At 41.7% G+C, this 24352-nt stretch overlaps 2 protein-coding genes across 5 annotated transcripts in view; one reads left to right on the top strand and one right to left on the bottom strand.

Moving 5' to 3' along the window:
• Nucleotides 1–4758: 4758 nt before the first annotated feature.
• Nucleotides 4759–6494, bottom strand: LOC148840386 (fibroblast growth factor 20-like). The gene is made up of 3 exons (XM_088917989.1): nucleotides 6218–6494; nucleotides 5606–5709; nucleotides 4759–5004 (listed from the first exon to the last, which is right to left on the bottom strand). The coding sequence occupies exons 1-3, from the start codon at nucleotides 6492–6494 to the stop codon at nucleotides 4759–4761; spliced, it is 627 nt and encodes a 208-aa protein (XP_088774115.1).
• A 4621-nt stretch (nucleotides 6495–11115) lies between these two features.
• Nucleotides 11116–24352, top strand: part of micu3a (mitochondrial calcium uptake 3a) — a 38587-nt gene continuing 25350 nt past the window's right edge. For all 4 annotated transcript variants that reach the window (XM_088920007.1, XM_088920016.1, XM_088920024.1 and 1 more), the window contains exons 1-4: nucleotides 11116–11544; nucleotides 17247–17394; nucleotides 23599–23630; nucleotides 23973–24051. In XM_088920007.1, the coding sequence (XP_088776133.1) occupies nucleotides 11287–11544; nucleotides 17247–17394; nucleotides 23599–23630; nucleotides 23973–24051 (517 nt within the window). In that variant the 5' untranslated portion in view covers nucleotides 11116–11286. The remainder of the gene's footprint in view (nucleotides 11545–17246; nucleotides 17395–23598; nucleotides 23631–23972; nucleotides 24052–24352) is intronic.

Consider the following 24352-nt stretch of genomic DNA (forward strand, 5'->3'; position numbering starts at 1 on the left):
CTATTATCTGACATTACCTATTGGTGAGCATTGTAATTTATTTTGAAATTAAAGAATAACAAAGAGTTTTAAATAAATAGTTGCTGATTGTATTACAAAGCACGATCTCTGAGCAAACAGGAACCTGCTCTTAGAAGCGGTCTTAACTTTAAACAACAGGTGAGTCTTTACCGCTTCCCTCAGCAGTGTTGCGACTAGTGAGTAAGATATAAATTATGCTTTACGATAATTGAGGCCAACAACAAAGCTCCGTCAGTATATTTCCTTCTGAGATTCATCACAAGCTCCCCCCCCCCCCCCCCCTTCCCCGGCTGACAAACACAAAAGCCCTGAAGATCAGAGAGCAAGGAAATGCTGACAAGGAGAACCTGGAACACCTGGACTGCCTGAGTGGACCACAAAGAGAGCCCAGGCAGATCAGTGACATCCACACCTGTCTCCCAGTGGACTCCCTCACACACCTTCATCTGCTTGGGTTTCTGTGAGAGCCATTTAAGGCTGCTTCTGCGGAGGTGATGAAAATAAGGGTGCATCCATTAAGTGCAAGGAACGGCACACACTTTGGGCACGGATGAAGGATTTAAGTGTTTACTGTAAAGCGCCACAGACCACCTGCTAGTGGGAGGGACAAAGGCATCTGTTTCGGGCTAGGCAAGACGTAAAGAAGGCTAGACTGCCAAACAGCAGCTCAGCCACTGCCAGAACAGGGGTTGGGCATCAGGTAACACGGCCGTGCTTAGATGCTGATTTTCCAGCATGTTGTAAACGTGACCTCCGAAATGTCAAGGAGGCACTTATAGCAACTAAAAAAGGCTGGAGCTAAAAGCTCCATTTCAAGCGTGATGCAGTCGGTGTATTCAGCTTTCTCATGCAGAACACAGGGCACGGTCACCAGTGTGAAGTGCTCACTTTGCCCCGGACTGCTTTCAGGGCGAAAAACCAAAGAAGCTGGGAGACCAGAGCAAACTCCAGGATCCACAGTGAAGGAAGGTTTTAAAAAAAAGGTTTAAAAGACACTTAAACACTGGGCACAGTTAAGCTGGGGGTGAAAAAAGACTTTGTGCAGTCAGTTTCTTTAATTTTAGTTGAGAATTTTATTTTATCTTTGTGTGTATTTATGTATGACATTCTGTGAATCTAATGGTATTCTGAAGACTGTGTGGGGGGAAAAAACGCATGTTACTGTTTTGTGGGAACTGACATTTTGATATTTTTATGTCAGGACTGATTACTGGACTCCTTACAAATAACAGAGGCCAGTCACTGTGTTATACTTCCACATCAATTGGGTACTGCACTGAAAACACTTGTTATTTCAAGAAAACACTTGAAATAGTCACTGAGCCAAAAGCAGATTTTAATTCAGGAATGCCATCTTAGATTTGTCCAGGAAAAGCTCTTCCATACACTGCTCAGGGCAGCTGAACCCCGTTACGACCACAGACTGTCAGGCTCTCTGGCAAGGCAGCCTGCACCATATTGCCTGCTAGCCTACATGATGTAAGGGACACAAGAGATGAGCTACGAATGGGCAGAACAGTGTTGTAAGTGTCACTAAAACCCCGGAGGCCACACGATTTGCATCTCAAGCCATCAGGGAGCTCAAAAGCAGATCAGGCATCAGATGAAAACCAGGATGGTAGGAGCCATCGTGGGTTTACTGGAACAGGCTGACATCTTCGTATTTGCAAAGTTATCTGATTGTAAAAGTATTCAGAGACCCCAGGGGAGCGCTAAAGGAAGATTTCTCCCCAAGAAACAGTAAAGATTGAGAAAACATATACAGTATAGGTATTGTGAAGTGAGAGAATTAGAAAACCCATAGAAGAAAGTACGATGAGCTCTGAAATCTAGTTTATCACACTTTAAAGGTGTAAATTGCCAAAGCATGTGAATGATTTTCACGACTTCTTCAATTTGTGTTTATTCGATTTTCTTCTTCGGTTCCCTGTTTGGTTCACCATTCCCATACCTGCTCCATATGGCCGTTGAGTCCCTCTCTCTTACATCGCGTGCCTGTTATTACGAAAACTATTAGTACTTTCCCAGAGAGGTGTTATGGAAAAAAGCTCTTTTACCAATGTACAATCTGTACACACAAGCTAAAATCCAGTAGGATACATCTCAGACATTCCCAGCTCTTTTTATACCAACTATTTCACTCTATGACTTATGTGTAATTAAATGTTTGGAGAAAGTATAGTTTAGCTATGTTGTGAGCACGACTGTGACGAATCCTTTCATATTCCTCTAAGCTCTTACCTTTTCTCTCTACCTGCAGTACGTTTTGATGGTGTATGTTTCGATGATGGGAAAGCCCCACTGCTGTCATAAATACTATGGACTTAGTTTGGAACTGGCTCTGTCAAGACAGTACCTTGGCTTCAAATCACAGAGGCGCGGAGATCACAGAGCATAGCTTTCATGCTTCGACACACAGATCCTTCCAAGCATTTTGAAAGCCCTTCATAACAACATGAGTAGAGATCAAAAAATGCTAATTTTGTCATTGTACTCCTTTGTTTTCAGGGATATTTCTACTGTAAATGACTAGTCATTATTATGGTTGCTCTACACAATTCTATCGGTTATTGTTATTGTAACTTGAATCCGTATTTTTTCTTTCCTGTACAGGAGTTCTGAAACCACATCACATTCTTCCAAATCAGGCCCCTGTTTGTTATATTTCAGAAATGCCTGATTAATGTCAAATGATCTTCTTGACAGCTTAAATGTATCAACATTGTATATTTCCCTTAAAGTGGGATGTAATGTACAAACGACAGACAGGGCTTCTGAAGTGTCATAAAAGGACGGGTCATAAAGTTAGTTGCCAATAAAAGAGCACTGGCCATTTGGTGCTGGTCTGTGTTTAAAGGTATTATTTATCAAGACACGAGTCTGAAACTGTCAACAGAGATTACTTAATCCTTATCTCTTTGACCTCACTTTTTACTAGGCTATCCAGTCAGTACTCCTAAACTAAAGGTCATTTTACTTCACCTGTGATCTTGTCAATTAAAAGACATTACATGAACAGATTTCCTGAAGTGACTTTGGAGCTGAAATGTTGCTGGGCTGTTCATTGGTTATTTTTGTTTTTATCGCAGCAGTAACACAGATGAAATTTCCTCAAAAGGCCATAGCATCCCATTTATGTATTTAAAAATCCAAAAGGGAGGATAATTTCACACACTACAGTGGATATAAAATGTCTACATTTTGCAACCAGGGTGTTATGCAACCAGAGTGTTGTAGGTCTTTTCATTTCAATTATTTTTCCTAATACTTATCTATTTTTCTCTTGAATTTTGTTGGTTGCAAGGTCACATTAAAGATGGGAAAAATGTCTGACATGATTTATCTTGATTTCTGGCTTTACATCACAAAAACCTGCAATTTCAATACGGGTGTGTAGACTTTTTATATCCACTGTAAATGTTGAAGTTGCAAAAGTCGCAATTTCTTAGCACACGAACTCTATTATTTTTAACCCGGACTGATATCTCTGTTCTCTATTTCAACATGTGTTTCTCATTTTCTTTTAAGTATGTTAACCAGCATGTGAGCCACTGAGTTCACTGGATGTTTTGGACGTATTTGGAAACTCATAATCTCAACTAGAAATATTTGAGGAACATTTCTGCCAATGAGCTTCTGTGATGGCGGTTTTGCTGTGCCAGAATGATTCAGGTCTCCTGAGGATTCCTAAAGAAGCTTTCTTTTCCTTAAGTAAGCAGCTAGCGTGCAATATATACAAAACTAAGAAGAGTGCATTTACAGTTTCGGGCTACATCATAAGGTAGAAAGCTGATATTAAAAAACTACATTACACACTATATTTATAACAGAAAAGTTGTAAGTGAACAAAGAAAACACACGAAACTGAATTTCAAACATTTAATTCCCAAGTGAGTTTGTACTGCAGAGCGAACAGCATGTTGAAGGCTTTCTTGAAGAAGAAAGAGGGAAGACTATTATCACTGGTAGGCCTTAGCAGAAACCTTCTGATAACTACAGTAAGTATATTCTAAATTAGTATTCGGCTAGAAAATAAGAAAATATTTTCAAACGGATTAAAAATTAAATACTGCTGCCTTTGTCTTGATAGAGCATCAATGAAAATATTGACGTCATGCTATATTTCTTATGAATTCATGTAAATTGCGGTTTTCAGTAAAAAATAAACTCTCCAATAAATAAATATATAAAATAAATATGTATCCGGGAATTGCATAAATAACACCATTCGAAACAATACATGTGTGAGTCTTTTTTTTTCTTCCTTTTTTCCCTTTCTAATGCTGTCACTGGTTTTAAAGTCCCAGCAGTGTAAATCCTTCACAGTTCCTCTTGAACAGAGACAAATCACCTCGGTTGCCCGGGGTAAATCCCACAGATTCTCTCCCATCCCGTCTCGGAAGCGGTACAATCCCATGGAGGGCCAGCTGGGGCTTTCGGCAAAGTGCTATTCCACTAGACGCCCCCAGCGTGCCCACGTCACGTCGCTACTTCGACAGCTCGGTGCAGGACCACACAGACCCAGAGGCCCCCGGTTCCAAGCCTGTTCCCGTCAGAGTCACCAAACTGTCCTGCCCCTGGATCCCGGACTCTACCCTCCTGTACATGTGAGGCGGGTCACCCGTGCCAGTCTTCGGATGCCTCTGCTGCACAGCCAGGCCGATAGGCCCACATCCTTGTTCCCATGGTAACCTGGCGCCAAGGACATATTCTCCATGAAACAGGCGTCGCTGCGCCTCAGCTGTATCCCATCACATCTCGGTACAGCTCCGGCACTTTCTCCGGGTCGACCGGCCTTGGCAGGAAATGGGTGAACTTCTGGTGCCTCCTGGACCGAGTCCCGTCTCTCGCGGTCCCATCCTTGTTTAGGGCCACGAAGTAGCGCCCCCCCTTGTCCCCGTGCTTGTAAAGGTTGGAGGAGTAAGTGTTGTACCAGTTCTCCTCAAACTGCTCCCTGAAGACGCAGTCTGCTGTGAGTTTCTCCTGAGGAAAAGAAAAGGGGCTTGTCACATCGGGGTCACGACTACGAGCTGCACAAAGGGTTAAAATTTAATGTTGACGATTTAGGAGAGAAATGATAAGGTGTATTATTTTACTATAAAAGTATATTTGACTCCACAAATAATTTAAAAAGAGTGTTAATGGGAAACTTCAGGAATCTGTAGAATATTTATGGCACAAATATAGAAAAAACAGTGTATTCTTATATCTTAAATTATGACTGGGTAATTGTGGGTATATTTCTCGTGTAAATGTTTGTCGTGATGTTATGATTTCATATGTTATACCCTCATCCATTCCTAGTCGTTCAAATGTCATAAATCCAGTAGATCGCTGTTGGGTTGCCTGAATGTATTCCCATTTGAAACACGTTACAGGCAAAACTTTTTTTCTGAATGACCCACGATGGGGATTCATGCTGCTTGCGCCGCCTGCTGGGGCTTGTATTCAGTGCAAAAAAAAAAGCAGTTCTTTCGAAATCCAGGGCTGTACAGGGACAGGAATTTGAAGAACGGGACACACTGGACCCTGCCAAGTGAATCTGATCGGTTAAGGGGTTTGCACAAAATAGGTGAATACTTACAGAGCCATACAGTCCCCCCTTTTCGTTCATGGCCAGGTATAGTCCGCTGTCTACTCCTCGGATGCTCACCAGTCCTACTGCAACGCTGATGAACTCCAAAATACCTGAAACAGAATCATGCGGTGTCAACGCTTATTCGTAAAGTCTTTTTACGAGAGAAGAATAAAACGTTTACTATCGACTACCGTGAAATCCTTCAATAAATGGAAAGCGTTTCGTCTTTTCGTCTCATGTATCGCATCCTATCGTTACCTTTCAATTACGATTGGGGGAATATGTACGAAATGTTGGGTCTTTAGCGACTCCGAGTTGATACCAATGATGCTAAGATGTAGTCTGTGCTACAAAGCTGATTCAGCACCCACCACAAGCAGGGTAGAGGCAGAGTGAAATAGAAAAAGGTTAAAGCAAACGCCTCTCCAGTCATCTGATACTTAAAGTTTTAACGGCTTGGTCCGTTTTCAAAATCTAGAGAAATAACTGAATCGTTGAGTAAACGTCTAAGTAGATGGGTCGTAATTTGGCATTTTGATATCTTTCAAAGTTAATCGTGTCATCTGTAACTGTGACTACCAATGTAAATAATAGCAACATTAATAAGCGAGGTCTTACCAAATCGACTGTGGTCTTTTCTGGTGCCTTGCACTGTGCCATCCGGGTGTATTTCTAGGTGAAAGCCAGTCCTACAGTAAAGCTGTCGCCTCCGGAGAATCCCCTGTAAGTGCGTCAGGTCCGCGGAGGTGCTCCGGGAGAGTCTCTCAGCCTGAACCAGGTGATCAGCCAGGGGCCCTGGGCTGTCCACCGCAGGAGGCAGAAGAAAATGAGATCCGACGTGCCCGAAACCATCCAATCCTTGGAAAAGGGTCCCCACTTCGCCTACAGGAGCCATCAGACAGCTGCTTGCTTCGCAGTTCCGAGGAAGCCGAGCCGGGAAGCGTGGAAAAGAAAAAACACCTTTGCAAACACAACAGATCGCCGTTTGCAACACGTTTGCATCCGAGCCCGCTATTCGGCACAAACGGCCAAAGCAGACTTGATCCTTCAGACTTGAAGACTTCTTCCTTCGGGTTAAGTATGGCTGGAAGTTTCCTCTACTGCTCTTCTCCTGCACTTCTGAAGGGCTCTGGTTCGTGCTACTGTGTTGGATCAGATCAGGCTCCTATTTAAATGCCTACCGTATGTAAATGCTCCCTGACATGCTAATGACGCTCTGAAGGCAACGTTTTGTGAAATATTACTCCTTATTGTCCGCACTTCAGGTGTAAAAACCAACCTGTTTGCTCAAAGTCGTTCAAAGCTGCGCTACAGCAAAGACATTTGCAACAGTTAAAAAGCAGATCATGTAAACGGCACATACATTAAATATACAAGACGCATTGATAATCCCCTCAGGTATGCGATGGTTCTTTGCAGATTCGCCAGGAGACGGCTTATCTCAGAGTGATGGGAGAATCGCAGCCGGCAGGTGCAAAGTGCCAGTGAATTAGGGGGCGGTGCCTGGGTGATCTTTAAAGAGTACTTTTCATCCTTTGCCTTGGCTGAAGTTAAACAAGCCTCTGCTTTTCAAGATTACGTGAAATGTCTTTTAAACATAGCCTATCTAATATAAAAAGTCTGTGACTGCTAAAAATGACTTCTCAGATTCGGAAAATGTCACATAAACTTCTCAAAGATGGTGTACTGTTTTTTTTTTGTTTGTTTAGACTTCGCAAGTTCCTGTCACAGCTTTGTAATATACTGTGTATTTGCAATATTACAATATTATAATAGAGTTTACAGTATATAAGGGTCGGGTCCTCCAATTTCACAATGCTTTGTGCGGTTTAGCTACTGAATAATTTTTATCACGATTCCTATATTCAGGTACTCCTGATATATCGCAGCTTCCGGGAATAAATTCTGCTCTGCAAATATAAAATAGGAACAAACAAAGGTTAATTCTACATGGAAAAGTAGAAAGAAGAAATACGGCGTTTTGGCTGAAAAGTAGAAATAAGAAGCACAGCTCTCACTCACACCTGAAGACGGCTAAACCTTGGGCGCACCCCAAATTTGAGCCGGTTTATAAAATAGTTGACATATATGCTAGATTTATTGTATGGCTTGCGTGTACACCGTACAAGACAACAATCTACATTAGTCCATTGTTCTCAATATATGAGTTTCACTGTTCTCCATGGTGTTACAGGCTCAGGGTCCGAGTTACTCATGGATCTTTCGTAACTTTTTTGAATCACCTATACATTTTTGATAGAACTGTTGGGCTTAGAATTCTTTTGTCTGTCTGGACTGTCTGTAGAATATCTGTGAGTTCCACGAATACATTTAGGGAAGTTATTTGTACCACCGAAAGTGTGTAATGAATGAAACTTAGTGGTTTACCAATTGACTAACTTCATGTGCTAAAATCCTCCATGTAAAGGACACGTCTATTATTCGATGTAACCGATGTTTGATTTTAAATACAGATACAAATTTGATTTTCTGCCAATGTAATTAATAGCTTGGTAACGTTTCCCCATGACACAAGGGTATAGCGTTCACTTTATATTACCAAAGACTGGACCTTAAGCTGTATACTAGCTCTTTCTACTGTCACTGGTGCAATGGCAAAGAATCTAAATATTGCCATAAAGTTTAACCGAAAATAAATAGGCTTTGATAATCTTAAAAGAAATGATGGACTGTGGAGAGGGTTCTCTCGAACTGCGGGTGATTCACTAAGGAACCGGCCTGCTGTTCCCTGTTTCACCTTTACTTCACAGGCAGATGTTACTTTATTTTACCTTTGGATGTCGAAGTGCTGTTTTGTGGTGAGCTCATGGGCAACCATAATAAGGATTTCAAAACACATCTGTGTAAATGCTATCACTTCGGTGTCACACATCAACCGATCTGTCTCTTCTTTGAACAAAATCTTCTTAATTGTGGTGTAAAAAGAAAATCAAAGAACAAGCGATCAAAGTTGAGAAACTCGGCCGGGACTCGCATTTCTCGATTAGCTTCACAGAGCTTACTACACAAAGGCATTAAACGTGTTTGAAACCCGTATCAAGTGTTTCTTCTTCTTCACTCGAACTACCACAGCGCTCGGGAAATCAAAACAAAAACGTGATATTTACAAACACAGGACTAATCTTTTCCTTAATCAGCTATATTTTTATTGCGCAGAAAAAGGGTTTTTTTGTCGGGACAAAAACAAAGTTCGGTTTATTTTTGTTCTGAATGTGATAGACTATACAACACAGACGGGGACGGCAGAAACACTGAAGGGCTGTTTGGGAATCGCCTGCTCATCCCGGCAAGAAGGTGATTCATCAGAAAGAAATCTCTACAGATCTGTCCGTCATTCCCCAAGCTCGTTAGTATTCATGAGTGATAAATAAGACCTCACCAACCCAAATCAATTTTATCGCTGAAGAAAAAGATCAATTTAAATGTAAATCGATATTTGCAAATACCAGTATTAAATACATGTTTAAATTTGAAAAGACAGAGAAATTCTTTCTCGAAGGCACACGGACACGACTTCTGTATTTAAAGTATTTAAAGGGGATTATTCGTGGAGCAAAATGTGTAGAACGGAAAATTTGATTTGAAGAAGATTTGAGTGCAGCGCGGGGTATTGGTTAAAAAGCTTGTTAATAAATTGTGAACTATTTTGATTTTAAAAAAAAATTATTGCAAAGCAAATGAAAACGGAAAACGAATGCTCCTGTGAAGGACAGTAAATCTCTGGGTTTGATACGGTGCGCAAAGCTTGACACAAGGAACTATATTGATAGCTGTAATTTAGAGGGGAGCTGTAACATGTGCAAGAAAGCATCTTCTATAGTAATATCGTATTATAACGAGGTTTTAGAAAAAGCTATTCTTCCCATTCATTTTCTTTACAATCTAATTCTGTGGCAAAATCAGACAGTCAAAATCTATGATGCTGAGTGACACTAGTGAAGGCTTTGCATAAGGTGTCAAATCCTTCGCAAGAAAACTTTATGCCTGTGATTCATGGAAAAGAACATTATTTAAGAAAAGGCAAAGAAAAGGGGTAAAAAAATCTAAAATACACATCAGTGAGATGACCCACAGTAGCATGCACGGTTTCACCCTGGGGCTCCTAGACAAGTCGCAGGGAAATCTAGGCCCTGTCTTCTGGACTGGAGAAGACCAGGAATTCAAACCTCCAGTTCGCTTGAGGTACTGTTGGTCTTGGGTGTTTTGGATGTCTTGATGAATGCAGAAGAGTTACCTCGACCTTATCTGTAACAGTTCCAAGAGAGCAATGCTGTTCATGGCAAAGTCACGTGCACAGGAACCAAGGAGTGAGATGGGTCAAGCAGGCAGCTGCGTCAGCAGGCGTAGGCTGCAGAGGAACAGGTATAGGTTTATTCCCGCCGAAAAGAGAAGAAACACGAACAGAAAAAAAAAGGAAAAGCCGAAACGCTGTGTTTCCTTTCTTCTCTTTTCAACGTGGAATAAACCTTTACTTGTTACAAGGAGTGAAATGGTTTGCTTTTGTACTGGCTCGTTAATGTCCAGAAAGCAGCTTGGTTGCACGTAATAAAATCCATATTTAGCGATTCAGTAGAATGTTTAAGCATCACCAAAACCTCCCCTTTGGACCTCAGTCAATGTCATGCGTGTGTGCTCAAGACCTCGTCCTCAGCTCCGGAGAGCTGTAGTTCTGTCCCAGCCAGCTCCCAGGTGGCTCTGTGGCCCAGCCCAGCACTGTGCTAGCAGCCATGTTAGAGTGAAGCCTCGTGCACGGATTAAAGCCGCGGCCTACATTAATGATATTGTTTACACGAGTGCTCTTCAAACCCAGATCCCAACAGACAAATGAAGCTAGAAGCGATGAAACTCTCAATGGTGCAGGATGAAAGAAATGGATCTGGGCCAGGTGAGAAGTGCAGATGTGGATTCGACCTCCAGGACCCCTCACAAACTGGCAGACAGAGTGAACGGTCGTGCCACTTCACTGCTTAATGGCTTTGGATGCGCATTCTCATTGGATATCTTACATGCCTCCGCTCATTCACAGACAAAAGCACAGTCAAGTGCAATAACTGGTCAATTCTCTGGCCTTTCAGCTCCACAATAAAAAAATGTGTTCCTCTGTTTCTAATGATCATGGTACTAAATAGAAATGCAAATCTAGCCAGGTACAATAGGGACTGGTGAAAAGCTAATCACCTAAAATATGTCTTTATTGAGATCTACAGCAAAGCCCGCGGGTTATTTGAAGCTCACGAAGCTGCAATCAGAGCTCCCCGTGAAAGTCTGCTAACTGGCAGCCATTGTTCACACGGCGGTAAGGTTGTGATCATAATGAACTTTATGCTAAGTGCGACGAGAAGCGGTATGCATGCTCAATTCGTGGAACAAAGCGGGTTATTTTTGTTTTTTGTTTTTTCATTTTCCTTCCCAACACAAATCAAGTCGGCGGAGGATTGGGGGGGGGGGGGTAGAGAAAGCTGAATATAATTTCGCGACACTTGATCGGACGTCTCAGGCGGACTCGGCTCGGGGCTCGGCTGCTGCCGGCGGGGAAGGGTGTTTTTTTTTGCAGGGACGAGGTTCAGGTGCAGGGCTGGAGTCCCCCCCTATCCGCTTCTCGCGAGGAATGAGACTCCGCCGCGCGTCGCCTCTCCAAGCCCGGGCAGCCCCGCAGTGACGCAGCGATGGCCGCTACGCGCAGGCTGCTGCTGCTGCTGGCCGGCCGGTCCCTGCAGCACCGCTCGCCGGCGGCGTCTCGGGGGAAGCGGCTGAAGCCCCTCGCCGCCGGGCTGTGTGTGGCTGCGGGAGCCGCTTATCTGTGTTACCGTGCGGTGCGCGACGACGAGCACGACGGCGACAGGCGGAGGACGGGAGGGTGGCGGCGCCACCTCGGGAGCCGGCAGCTGCGCCCGTCGCTGCCCGCAGTCGCAGCGAAGGAGAAGGTACGGTATGGGACTGAACGGGAGAGGCAGAAAACTGCGCCTCTCATCGTTGTCTCAGCTGACAGCGAGGGGGGGGCATGAGGAATTGTGGAGGGGCACCGAGAAGGACTGTCACTGTTAAAAATTCAGAAATACGTTTTCGCTCCCCCCCCCTCCCCTTTTTAAAAAGGCAAGTGTTATTTTTTTGGAGAGACTGGGCCGAGTTCGCTTTTCGTCATAGCTCCCCGCAGCACGTTTCCAAACCAGCGCATCACCCCGGGCTCGCTACCCAGCCGCAGCCCGGTCTGTTCGCCGGCCCTGTCCTGATGCTAATGTGATTTACCACCTTTCCCAGGTGTCCAGGACCCGGCTTTCATCGCCTCCGCTCTCCGGTCTCTGGTGCTCGGGCAAGCGCCGGGCTGGTTATGATTTTTACCCGCTGGGGAATTAAAAGAATATTTCATTTTAGCCGGCACTAAGAAAAAGGCAATGCACGCTTTTTTTTTCCCCTGCTGTATGGGGGCAGCTCAAGTTGTGAAACGCCGAGGAGAAATAGAGACTTCGCTGTATTGTTTTCCCTTCCTGAATTTATTTTCCAGCCAGCCGCCACCCTCTCTCACCCGGGAGAGCGCTATCCGCGGCGGGGCGGTGCTGAAAGCAACCTCACTTACCGCTTTTGAAAAAGAGCAGTTCCTTTTTTTTTGTCAGGTTGAAACTGTAAGCCGGGTCAGTTTTAGTTGACCTAATTTGCCGTTTATAGTCTTTTAATAAAAAAATGTGCCCTACGTGGAAATGTACTTTTACGGTTTGTTTTTGCCTTTCATCCTCAAGGCTGGCTTTTCAGTCGTGTCACACGTCAGTCGTCGGATTGCCTTGCGCGCACATCGGAGTCACCTGTTGTGCTGACACGACGGAGCCATGATGAGTTTTGTTGTCCCTAATTCACAACATCATACATTCCTCGGTTTACACAGCCGGCACATTGTTGTGTTAAACTGTGGCGAATTGGCTGGGCTCACACTGAGCACTCCCATCTCATGAGTGATCAAGGGCTTGTGTATTGTGTCTTGAGTATTCACTCCTTTTGTAATCATGCTCCCATTTCATTGACTCACACATTATGTATGCACATTTTTTTTTAAATCTGAAGATCTTTTGATCAGAGCTTGAGTGCACAATCTGAACATCTTTGTAGGTGAAAGAAAGTTAAATGTCAGGAAAAACCTAAAAGAAAAAAGTGGTGCTTGAGCCTTAGAAATCAGTTTTCTCTGGAATGTGTGAGTTGACATTTTTTTTCTGTTAGAAGCCAATTTAGCTTTTATGGACTTTTCTTAGAAGTGCTTAAACAGTTCTGTTTAAGCAGTGTTTTAGTCACAAATAAATATAAACATTCCTGAGAATTTCCGTATTGTAAACTGATTAATAGTTGAGATATTATTTAACCAGTGGTGTGAAGTGCACCATATTTAAAATAATAAATGTTAATTAACCATTTTTGCCCATGAAACCCAGTAATTGAGTGGAGTGCTGCTTCCTACCTTCTCTTCCTCAAGCACTTGATTCGAAGGCGTTTTTCTTGAACCCGTGTTACAGTGAGAGTTTCCATACTGGTGTACTTGAAAGAGGGAGGTTCATGAGCCATGAGCCTGTGTAACTGGCATGAAGTCAGGGGCCAGAATTCTTTCAAATGATTGTAGGATCAGAGCTGATTTCTTCTTTGTACTGATTGATTTGAAGTGCACTGTTGTGTGCATGCCCCTCGACTTCTCCGGCCTCCTGCAGAAACGTAGCATGCAGGGAGCTGGCACTGATCGGAGGAGCAGTGGGCACGCAGGCCACAGGTACCAGCAGAGTCAGGGGGCACTGCTCTGTGGGGGTCAGCAGTGATATAACGTCCCGCAGAGGCGGGAGGTGCCGATACTGGGAGAAACCTGTTTTTTGAACATATTCTTGCCAGCGTCCGACTTTGTGTACTGCGACATTATGCACTGCTAGTACTTTCTGTGCATAGAAATATAGTCTGGCGTCGGTTTGCTAATCTTTTCACAGAAAGTGTCAGACGGGACGCCAGCTCTTCTCCTTAGCAGAAACCCTTAGTGGGTAAGGAAAGTGGCTCTTCATTTGGCTCGCTTGTGTTCTAGCAACATTTTTTACATTTGGGAGTAACAGTTTGCCTATGTATCAGTGATTAATGATCTTATTAATTATGTCCTTAGCCTACAGGGAAGTGTGTGCAGCTCTGTGGTTGCTTCTTTCTTATTAGCGAGCTGTCTATGTGACATATGATTCCTGGGTAAAGCTATTTTTAGAGAGATGAAAATAGAATAGCAGCTAAAATATTACTTAGAAGGGTGAAACTAAGGATAGAGCAGTATTTATTTCCATCCATTCACTGAGAAGTCATAAAAATCAAAGAAGAAAGTTTTTTTCTTTTCCATTTAAGAAGTTCCACTTTCATACAAAAGTTCAGTATTTTATTCAGAACATATTCTGTTCATTTTGACTTTCAGCTCTGTGACTTCTGGCAGGAGATGATGTTTGGAAATGGGCTGAAAGAGAAACTGGGCTGTGCGTTGTGCTGGCCCTTCTGAAACGGGGCCTGTCTCTGTTGTTTTCTCAGTCCTTCTGCGCTTACGAAGACATTTCGAACTCGCTGGTTGTTTTTGTTACTTTCCCACTGGGTTCTGTGTTGTGTCCTGGCCAGCGGATGGTGATTCCTGTCCCTGCTCCCAGGGGAGGAAGAGCTGCTGATCCCGCTCGGAGAGTCTAAAAAGCCAAATTAACTGGCGATTTCAGATTTGTTTAAAAAAAAAACTGCCGAGCTTTAAGCTTTAAGCCGAGCTTAAATCTTCTTGCGGTTATTCAGACCATTTTAAGAGTGGGGATGCTGCGTCGATCAGTCTGTCTGATCTCTTTGGGTAACCTGACCTCGACTGGTGGCTTGAAACTGAGCTGACGAAACTCAAGATGCCGCGCTGGCGGTGGGTGGCTCATTTGAGCTAGGTGACAAGGAGACAGACACATTCTGTGCTGCCTCTGCGTAGTCCCTCACGGGCCTCACTTCACGCTGGGCTGACCCGGCCCGAACCCAGCTGAGCCGAGACCTTGCCGGGCTTGCAGACGGGCACAGGGTGAGATGGTGTTGTCGGAGACGTAGAGGGCCCTGCTTTCTGTCTCCACTCAGTGCTGGTTGCTAATGAGCCCTCAGGGCGCAATGAGTATGAAAAGATGCCCCAGTGTGGCCTGTGTGGAGTGCAGCAGATGTCAAGCAGTCACTTGAATTCCTACACAAATACCCAGGCTAACGCTTCATCCATGTTAATTGGCGATTTGGGTTCTTTACAATATATTACACCGAAGAGGAGCTTTATATCTGAATATACAGCCATATAGCTGAATTTCATGGTTTTTCTAAATGTGCTCGATGAGACTCAAGGTATTAAAAGACAAGAACAGTTTTGAGAGTTTGTATTTCCTTTAGGTTCTAAGGGAAACGCAGGTGGCTCTGCAGTTGGGTGAAAGAGAGAAACGCTGCGTTGTCTCCTGTACAGGTTAGGTAAGAAGCACAGCTCTGCTGCCCTGCTCTCTAAACGCAGGTTTACAGGGGAACAGATGAGGCTGATCAGGGTGGGTCCAGCTTCAGGTCCCTGCTGTTTATAGAGCGTCCTTTACTCAGGCTGCTGCAGACAGAGTGCAGGGAACGTGTCACAACATGTTCATATGCGTAGGTCCTCCACACCACAACCTGCCCTAATGTGATGTTTCAAATAAACATTATTCCTAAAATCCCCGTTTAATTTGTGAAAGGTATTATTCTAGCCATTCATAAAGTTGTCCTGGTAATCACTTTGCATTTTACCATTTTTGTAGCACTTAAAGCCATGTGAAGCATTTGAGGATGTCCTAATCTGGCTGATATGGACACCCATGAGAAATATCAGATCAAAAGCTAAGGTGCCGTAATTTTCAGTTTCCCTTCTGTTTTTGCAATAGTTTTTTTTTCTAAAAGTGAACAACAAAGGCTTTGATTGTGGTACACTGGTATTTACTTTGTTTCATGGTCTCATTCTTGCACTTCAAAAATACTGTTTGACAGCATTACCCATTAGCACCGACGGACAGCAAGTGCCTGTGACTTCTTACACAGTCATAAAACTAAAGTCACATTCTAATCACTGTCGCGATTCTTCCTTAGGCCCAAATTCAAAAGACAAACTAAAAAAAATGGGAAAAGGGAAAATACTGAATCTCTTCTTATAGAGCTAGCGAAATTTCACTTGTAATGTTGTCCTGTTTAGTTTTTAATGCCAGTGGTGCATGGGTGATACAGATCAGTGGGCCACTTCAGGATGTCCTCTGTAGATAATTAAATCTAGCTATTATTCTGGTTCAATACGCTGTGATCTTCAGGTTTCTAAATAAAATAGCTTTGTCACCGTGAATTGTGACACAGATAAAATTGTTAGACATAATTTTCTACGTTCCTGCGTTCTGTTTCTGCAAACCCCCTATCTTTGTAAAAATAAATGCCTTCTTGCAGACGGTCCTGATCTCCCGCTGCCAGCTGTAGAAAGGCCCGCGCTCCTGTCTTGCGAGAGCACTGTGACTGACACGCTACACCTCGGCCCGTCAGCTCCGGCTTGTGAAGCCGGTGTCTCCTGGCTCGGCTCGTGCCTGGCTTCTCCAGGCCGCCGGTGAGAACAGAGCTGTGCCGAGGGGTCAGTCAGAAGAGCGAGTTCAGCCGAGTGGTTGTGTTCGAGGAGCGTTGGGGTTGATGAATCGTTAAGTCGCTTTTGCACCTAATACCATCAAAAGCTGGAAAAAAAAATGAGCGTTAATACATCTCATCATCTGTTTTCTTCAGCCAAAGTGTCTCCGTGAGTCTCCATCAGAAATTTCCGATAAAAGCTTCACAAAAGCAGAAGGAGGTATCATATGAGTAACTATTTGTAGGGGTCTCAACAAGCTTCAAGCGTGATTTTGTAATAACATGCTGTCTGTACAGAGAAATCGCGAGACTTTGTGATGTCTTGTGGTTTTCTTGTTGAAGAATGATCTCTAATTGTCATTGGACAGTGGGGTTTATATTGTTTCAAATCAGATGATTTTTGTCTGCCAATGTGATGGTCTAAATGGGAAAAAAATAATTTATGATTTATTATTAAACTACTTATAACAGATTTATCTTCGACACCGACCTTAGGTGCTTAATTACTTTCGTCCATATTAAGAGGTGAAGTTTCACAGACCCGACTGGACACATGGACAGCCCGGCTGGGTGATCTCCTTTTTTGGTGTTGAACTATCACTTCCCCTGCTTCACTTTACACTTCATTTTCCCTTTTTTGTGTTTTATATCCCTTTAGACTTTATTCCCTTTTCCCTTTAATTCTTCTAATTAGCAGTAATTGAGTCTTACCTAGATCCTAAGATAGTGAGAAGTAATGCCTCCAGAGTTAAAGATGATTTTTTTAATTATCCGTAACGATAATGATTTTAACCATACGCGCATGATCGTTGCGCACCGTGAGATCTCCATTCTGTTCAACAGACTATGTGCCTGGACGCTGTGGACGACACTGCAGGACGGTCTGTCTTTAACTCTTGAAGGAATGAGCTGAATTCTACAGAACAAATGACTCAGCTGGGCCTGCTATTAAAGCAAAAGTGTGGAACCAGGTGGAACTCAAACTGAATTCTCTGCCTGCTGTTTTTCATTTTAGCCCATTGCTTTCGACTTTGAAGACGGAGACGTGCACATGTCCTCTCACGAGTTCAGGTTCCGCACGTTTTGCTCTGTGGAGTACGAAGGCCAGCTGTACATGACTCCGCAGAATTTCATCGAGTCGGTCACGATGAGCGAGCCCAAGAGTGAGTACCTGAATTGCTTTCACCCATTTACTGTGAAGTCTACCTTTTAAAGGGAATGGTGGCTGTACTGTCTGGTCAGTAAGTCTGCTTGGTGGTTCCACTCCTCTCAGCATTGAAAACCTGTAGGAGGGTAATTATTAATTACCCATCAATTTCCCTTCGGGATCAATAAAGTCTCATCTATCTATCTTATTATCAATTCCCCATATTTCATTGCATATTACATGCTCACAAAAACGCAATAAGCATGGGAGATGTTTGTTGTAAGAGATGTATGCGTGTTGATATATTCATTGACCAACTTTCTCCCGATTAAATACATTCATTTGCGATTTTATGCCTGCATTGATTTTTTTGTCTGTAGCCATTGTTGAGTCAGACATCTTTCATACCCCTTACAGAGGAAATCTCATTAATCCTGGTGGTACAGACAAGCTATCAAGTCCTTTCTGAGTGTGCCCTGGTACATTCATAGCTGATTGTGGATGCTTTTATTGTAGCATGAAAACATTTTTTTAAATCTTAACATGTGGTGAACTGTGTGAGTAGTTGCAAAATAGGCTTGACTGAAAAAAACTAACCCAGACATAACACCTGCATTGAGATACAATCTTGTCCAGTGTCACATTTACCACTTGTTTCTGAAATAGTTACTAAACAAAGACTTTCTCGTTGTGCAGTTGGGATCAAAGAGACTTCATCCTATTTCTGTGTTTTTTTGTTTGTCTAGCACAGCTTTTAGTGTGCCTTTTTTATGGAGTAGTGCAACATATTTTTTGCCTTGTCGTAAATCAGAATTCAAGTTTTTAAGCTTTCATTTTAACACTTAAAAGTATTTTCCAGCAAAGTGATACATTTTCCATAGATTGATTCTGGAGCTGATGTAAATGTAAGTCAGTACATACTGGAACAATGACTTGGTCAGATAAATCCTACCCTGCCACCATGCTTTGATTAAATTGCAAAGCTACCAGAATTCCAGTTCCTGTAATTTTAGGAGAATACTGCTGCTTAGAGGTGTTGTTCCCAAGGTAGAATCAGGGCTGAGGTGATTTTGACTAACAAATCAGAATTGAAAGGATTGAGAAAAGGCAGCCATACATCTGGAGATCAAATGATTGGATCTAAGAAACATATCATTTAAGATTCACTTGGATCCCTAAATTCACAATTTATTACTGACAGAAATCTGGGATTTTAAATCACTGAAGGATTGCAAAGGAGTATTGACTGGCTACAGGTTGATGCTATATTTTAATTATTTGTGTTGGTGTCTTTAACATTTTTTTCTCGGGAGTTAAAACAAATGCTCAGTCTTCACTAAATCCAGGAGTGTCCTTTGTGCAGTGAGCATTCACTTAAAGGTTTTTTTTGGCAAGTATGTGTGGCGAAATGTCTTAATGAAGTTTATGGTTTTATATTGCGGCTGTAAAGCTTGAGCTGTGTGTGCTCAGAGAGGTAGTTACAAGCAGTCTCTGCAAGACATTTATTTTCAAAGGATCTAAACAGATAAAAACCAATAATTTGGTTAAAGTATTAACATAAATCCTCTTACAAATCCAGTTTTATACCTTGGTAAACTTATAAAACATTGTGTAGAATATGCATTTCTTTAAGGCTGAAAGTATCCTTATTTCTTAAGTCTTCATATTTTGTGCCTTTTTCTTCAGTAAAACTCGAAGGAAGTGTCAAGCCAAACATTTTATCAAAGGGTATTTTTATTTCCTCTCTTCTCAAAGTCAATATTTAGCAATTCTGTACGAATGTGCTTGGTATATGTGCCATATATCAAGGATTTACTGCATCTTTTACACCTTTTCTAAACGTGGGGGTGGATCTTATGTGCTGACCTGAAACATGAGGCTTATAGGCCTTTCATATTTGGTAATGTACCTTTTCCAGAGCACTTAGAAACTTCATTGCCTAAGTTTTATTGTGCACCAGTGTTTATTTTTTACTTAATTTTAACGTTTACTATGAGTTCTGTCAGGTCTTTGTGGAACAGCGCCATACCAGTAAAATACACCATCGAAGATAACAATAGGAAAGTACCAACCTGTTAGGTGAATGCAGAAAAAAGACCCAACTAATTTAAACCATCATGTGCACAAAACATTAAGTTCACCAGAACAGGTCTTCATGTAATTTTTTTTTTAATATATGAAGAGTAGAAGCACAGTGCCATCAGTGTTAAAAGTTAAAGGAACTGTGCTGGATCTCCTGCTAAATGTATTAGGAAGTGCTTCTCATATAACAAAACTTTTATAATGGGTAGAGGAAATTGCATTTCTAAATGGGAAATGGTCTTTGATGATGCAGCCATGGTATTTTTCAAGTAAAGGAAAGAATTAAAAAGAGCATGTGCAATGTGACATTACATACTGTTTAAGAGCAACAGTGGATAAAAACTTTTTAAGTATTTTTATGTATTGCCAGGGATGCTTTTCATACCAACATCATAAATCAATGTGAAATTTTAAATAAAATTCTTTGTAATAGGAATCTCTACCTACTGTGGCTGAATAGCCATCCCGATGTAGTGCTATCCTCTCTAGTACTAAAACATCTATGCAGATTTCATCCTAATCAGACTGACTGAACATTTTTAAGTCGCGTTACATCGAGACCATTTCGAGATTTGAAGTTCGCTGTCATTTGTACAGGCAGTTTTAGTCTCGAATGCTTGCTGACTATTTGAAGTTGGTGTTAAAACAAAACCTGGAACCGTTTCTGACGTTCCTTCAAGCTGGTTGCTATGATGAAAAGTGCATCCTGGAGGGATTTTGCAGGACTTGTCTGTTTGCTTCAGATGGTGTGGGTTTTAAACTTTGCCAGTGTAAACTGTCTTCTTTTTAAAGTCTCTCTGTAGAGCAGCCACAGTAAATAAGGAATAATCTTAAGACGTTTGGGACTGCGAGTAAATGGTTCTCCTCTTTGGGAAAACCACCAGAACACTTCTAGCCCATTGTTTAAGATAGATAAATGACCTAGAAAAGTAATGTTTTTTAGTTCATTGCTTGGAAATGTATCAGTTTTCCTGTCAAGGATTAAATATATCCTGCTATTTCTCCTGGAGTCCATTACAAACTTGTGATGTCAGGGGCTTTCTTAGTGTTGCTTAGTAAAGTTTTAAGTAAGGAATGTTGATGACCTTTGTAAACATTTCTTTCTTTAGAAAAAAGCTAAAATTGGTAAATGTGTTCTGACTTCAAATCTTGAAACCATCCCTTTTCAGAGTACTAAACAATTGAATGCCTTTTATTTAGATAAGAACGATTTTTCTACTTGAAATGCTTGGTTTTGGGGCATTTAATTTTGGGGATCTGGAGGGATGTTAAATGACGGTTGTCCTGTGAAACCTTTTCTTTTAAAAAAATAGTGTTTTAGTATTAAAACATACAGAGCTGGATCTTGAGTTGTAAGTGAACTGTAAAAGCCAGAGAGTGCCGGTTCGGCTCCACCTTTTTGCCACCAGAGACCTCCCAGTGCTGTAAGCCAGATGGCTCGAACACTAGAGAGCCCTTGTAGTGACCATGATGTCTGCTACTTCCTGGGCTTCTGGACACTAGGTGGTGGCGGAGAGAGCTGTGCGGATATCTTGCCGAGCTTCACAATGTGGGCTCTCGGGAGACCCTGCATGACTCCTGCTGCCTTAGGTCCAAGTGCTGCCCTCCTGAGAAGGAAGACCAGAGAACCTGAGATTTCCCACTTCCTGTCAGGAATGTTTATGGCTCTGAAGCTCCTGAGCTGCCACACTGCCCCTTCCTGGATTAATAACACATTTATTATAACATTTATAAATGACCTCACTAATAAACACCTAATTTTCTTTCATGGCTTACCTTAGCCAATGTTCCTAAATGACAGGATATGCTGTAGTAGTGTGGTGATCTGTTTGATCTACTGATGAGCGGTCTGATTGCAATTATCTGTTTTGAAATACTTTTTCTGAGATACTGATAAACATGCATGCAAGGGTATTAATTCAGAATCGAGTAAATAGAGAAAGAGTAAAAAAGAAAGCAAAAGGGGTTATACATTTTTAATCCTTTTCAAACCAAGGTGTTTGATTACAGGAAAATGAAACATTAAATACCATAGTGAACATATACAGGTCTTAAAAAAATAAAATCAGTGAAGCCAGGAGTTACAGGCTGCTAGACATACTGAAGAATATTACTGACTAGGTAGAAATGGCCTCTCGTTTGTAACCTGCTTTGTTGTTGGTAGACCAGTAGGTAGCGCAGCTCCCTCTGAACTGGGATTTCCAAACTTATGCAGCAATGTGGTGACTAGGGTCACTGTGCTGTGGGAGTTGCCATCTTTCTGATGAGGAATAAATCCGGAACCAGACAGGTCCATCATTATAGATTCCATGACTCTAAAGGAGGGGGGTCATCCTGGGCCTGGCTATGTTCCATTCTGCGTTTATATAATCCGAACCAAAATGAAGTTATTTCTGTCTCCTCCCCATGATCTGCTGTGCAGTGGGGCTGCTGGTGAAGGATGGCTGCTGTGTGTCTCCCAGCTGGGGCTGTTGGTACTTCAATGGTATAAATGGTATCGATGGTGCAAATCAAGGGATTATCATCAAGAAAATAAACATTTTTATCAAAATACCAGAGTACGGCATTAAAAAGTAATTAATAATGTAATATAAACTTGAAAGTTAAGTTTTGGCAAGCCATGACTTATTTTTTGGTTATTGTCTATGTGGTGCTTACTTTTGTGGCACAAATTCTGTCAGGCATTGTGTTTAATGGCTTTAGAAGTTATATGTTTCAGGACTTTTGACTTCACTGATTGAAAAAACAACCACATAAACCTGCATAAACTCAGACAAGGCACGTTGCAGTGTAATACACCATCAGTGAGATAATCCACAACTGCCTTCCTAGTGTGTCAAGAGTAGGGTCATTGTCACTGTTATCTTCAGACAGTTGCAATAGGCCAAAGAGTTTAATTAACCTACAAGCACTTGAGCGTGTTTTATGATTGCTGTATCTTATCTCCCGAGGTAAGGTTTTTATTGAATATCGGAATGCTCAACAGGAGATTAGATGGGTGTATTTCATTGTGGCATTTGGTTTCAATGAAGATCTAAGTGTTTTCAGTTGGACATTTTCACTTTTTTCATTTCAGTTTTGTCTGATTTCGAGTCCTCCTGTGCTTGTGATGGGGAATGTATGAAGGTCTCGCATGACATTATAAAGAGAAAGGACTTTATTTGCAAAGGAATTCCATAGTTCTTTCAGGTTTCTGTGATTCTTTGGTCTTGCAGAAGTTTCCATTTCCTTGAATCTTACAAAACTCCAGTTTACCGGACTTGGCATTTTTTCAGTTTCCCTTGATTGGCCTTGATTGCTTGAATCCACTATGTATCTAAATGATATCTGTACCATGTATCTTTGTAGATACAGTATTTCTATAGCCATTGGCACACGTTTATGTTACAGATGCAGTCGCTTTTTTGGTTTAGTTTGAGTCCTCTGGTTATCTCTCTGCTGTCCTAGTATAGTAGGTAGATTAAATCATGAAGAGATGTTACTACTTTGTCTCCTGGTTACTGACATTTTTTCTCTGAGAGTACAATCTGCCATAATAAGTATCCTAAGGCATGCTTTTTTAACATGCACTGAGCACCAGTCACAATAATTCCAGCTCTGTTATCTCCCTTTCTAAATATGGTTTGAAGATGGCTGTAGACCGAGCTTGGCTAGGAAGACGAGTTTGGATTTCATCCAAATCCAGTAACACTTGAATGCGTTTTGCTCCTTTGAGCACTGTGCTGTGATGTTTTTCATGTCATTCAATGTTTTGCAAATACAATTACATGGTTTCATAAAAAATGGTTTTGACTTGCAATTAATTGGAATACATATTAATAATTAAATTAGATTAAATGGTTCAAAACGTTGCTGCTACAAATTGACACATTCTTTGCAGAAAACACACTTCTGTTCTTTTTAGAAATTTGGAATCTTTTCAGCACTTTTTGTGTGGATGGAATCATTAGTTAAGTCAGTGGTTCTGATGCTCTCCCATTCGTTTTTAGTAACCACTTATGCCTGAGAGGGTCAGTTCTCAAATTTATTGTATTGGTCTGCTATATAGTGAAAGATGGTATTTAAATGCCCAAAATTGCTGCTACTTTTTACTGCTAAAATCACTTAACTTTGCATTAAAACCTGTGTCTTTTTGTAGGCAAGAGGCACTGGAAATCACTCTCTAAACAGGTAAGTAAAAGGTGCATAACTACACCACAGTAACTGGTCAAATTGTGACTGATTTGTGGGCCTTTCTGAAATTTAAATCTGTTAAAAATACACAGTTGAACTTCTTCAGCAAAATGTCTTTAATTACAGTTAATAACAATCTGTTTTCTATTATTTTTGTCACTTTAGTTTTGTTTTTTATTATCTTGAGATTAGTTTTTATGCAATCGACAACTTGTGTTATTGTTTTCACGAAGATACTGCACAGCAATATGTGACTGAATCCATTTTAACACCTGACTCATTCAAAATGTTTTACACCCTCAGCTGGTCTGCGCTGTTCTTTCTCTTTATCTTTTAAAGGAACTGGAGAAGATCCTCTCGGAAACTCCTCCTGTGTGGAAAGGAACGTCAAAACTTTTCCGGAACTTGCGTGATCAGGGTAAGACAGATTTATCCTGAGAGGTTGACAATATCTGGATCTCTCATCCTGTACTCATCCTTCAATTCGTTTTATAAAATGGCATGTCGGAAATGTCAAATCCTCACATTTAATTCGCCAGTGATTTACCAGGAAGTCACTGGGAAAATCCAAGAAAAATCTCGGCTCTTCCTTTTCCGGAAATGTACAGTAGCAACTTCGTTTCTAAGATAAGCAATGCAGTACCTAACATGCGCATTGTATACACAAAACAGAAGTTAACAATTATTTTGCTGTGCACTGTGTGTTTTCCACTTCATTG

The sequence above is a fragment of the Atractosteus spatula genome, chromosome 1, assembly GCF_055471065.1.
Source record: "Atractosteus spatula isolate fAtrSpa1 chromosome 1, fAtrSpa1.hap1, whole genome shotgun sequence".
NCBI classification, from domain to species: domain Eukaryota; kingdom Metazoa; phylum Chordata; class Actinopteri; order Semionotiformes; family Lepisosteidae; genus Atractosteus; species Atractosteus spatula.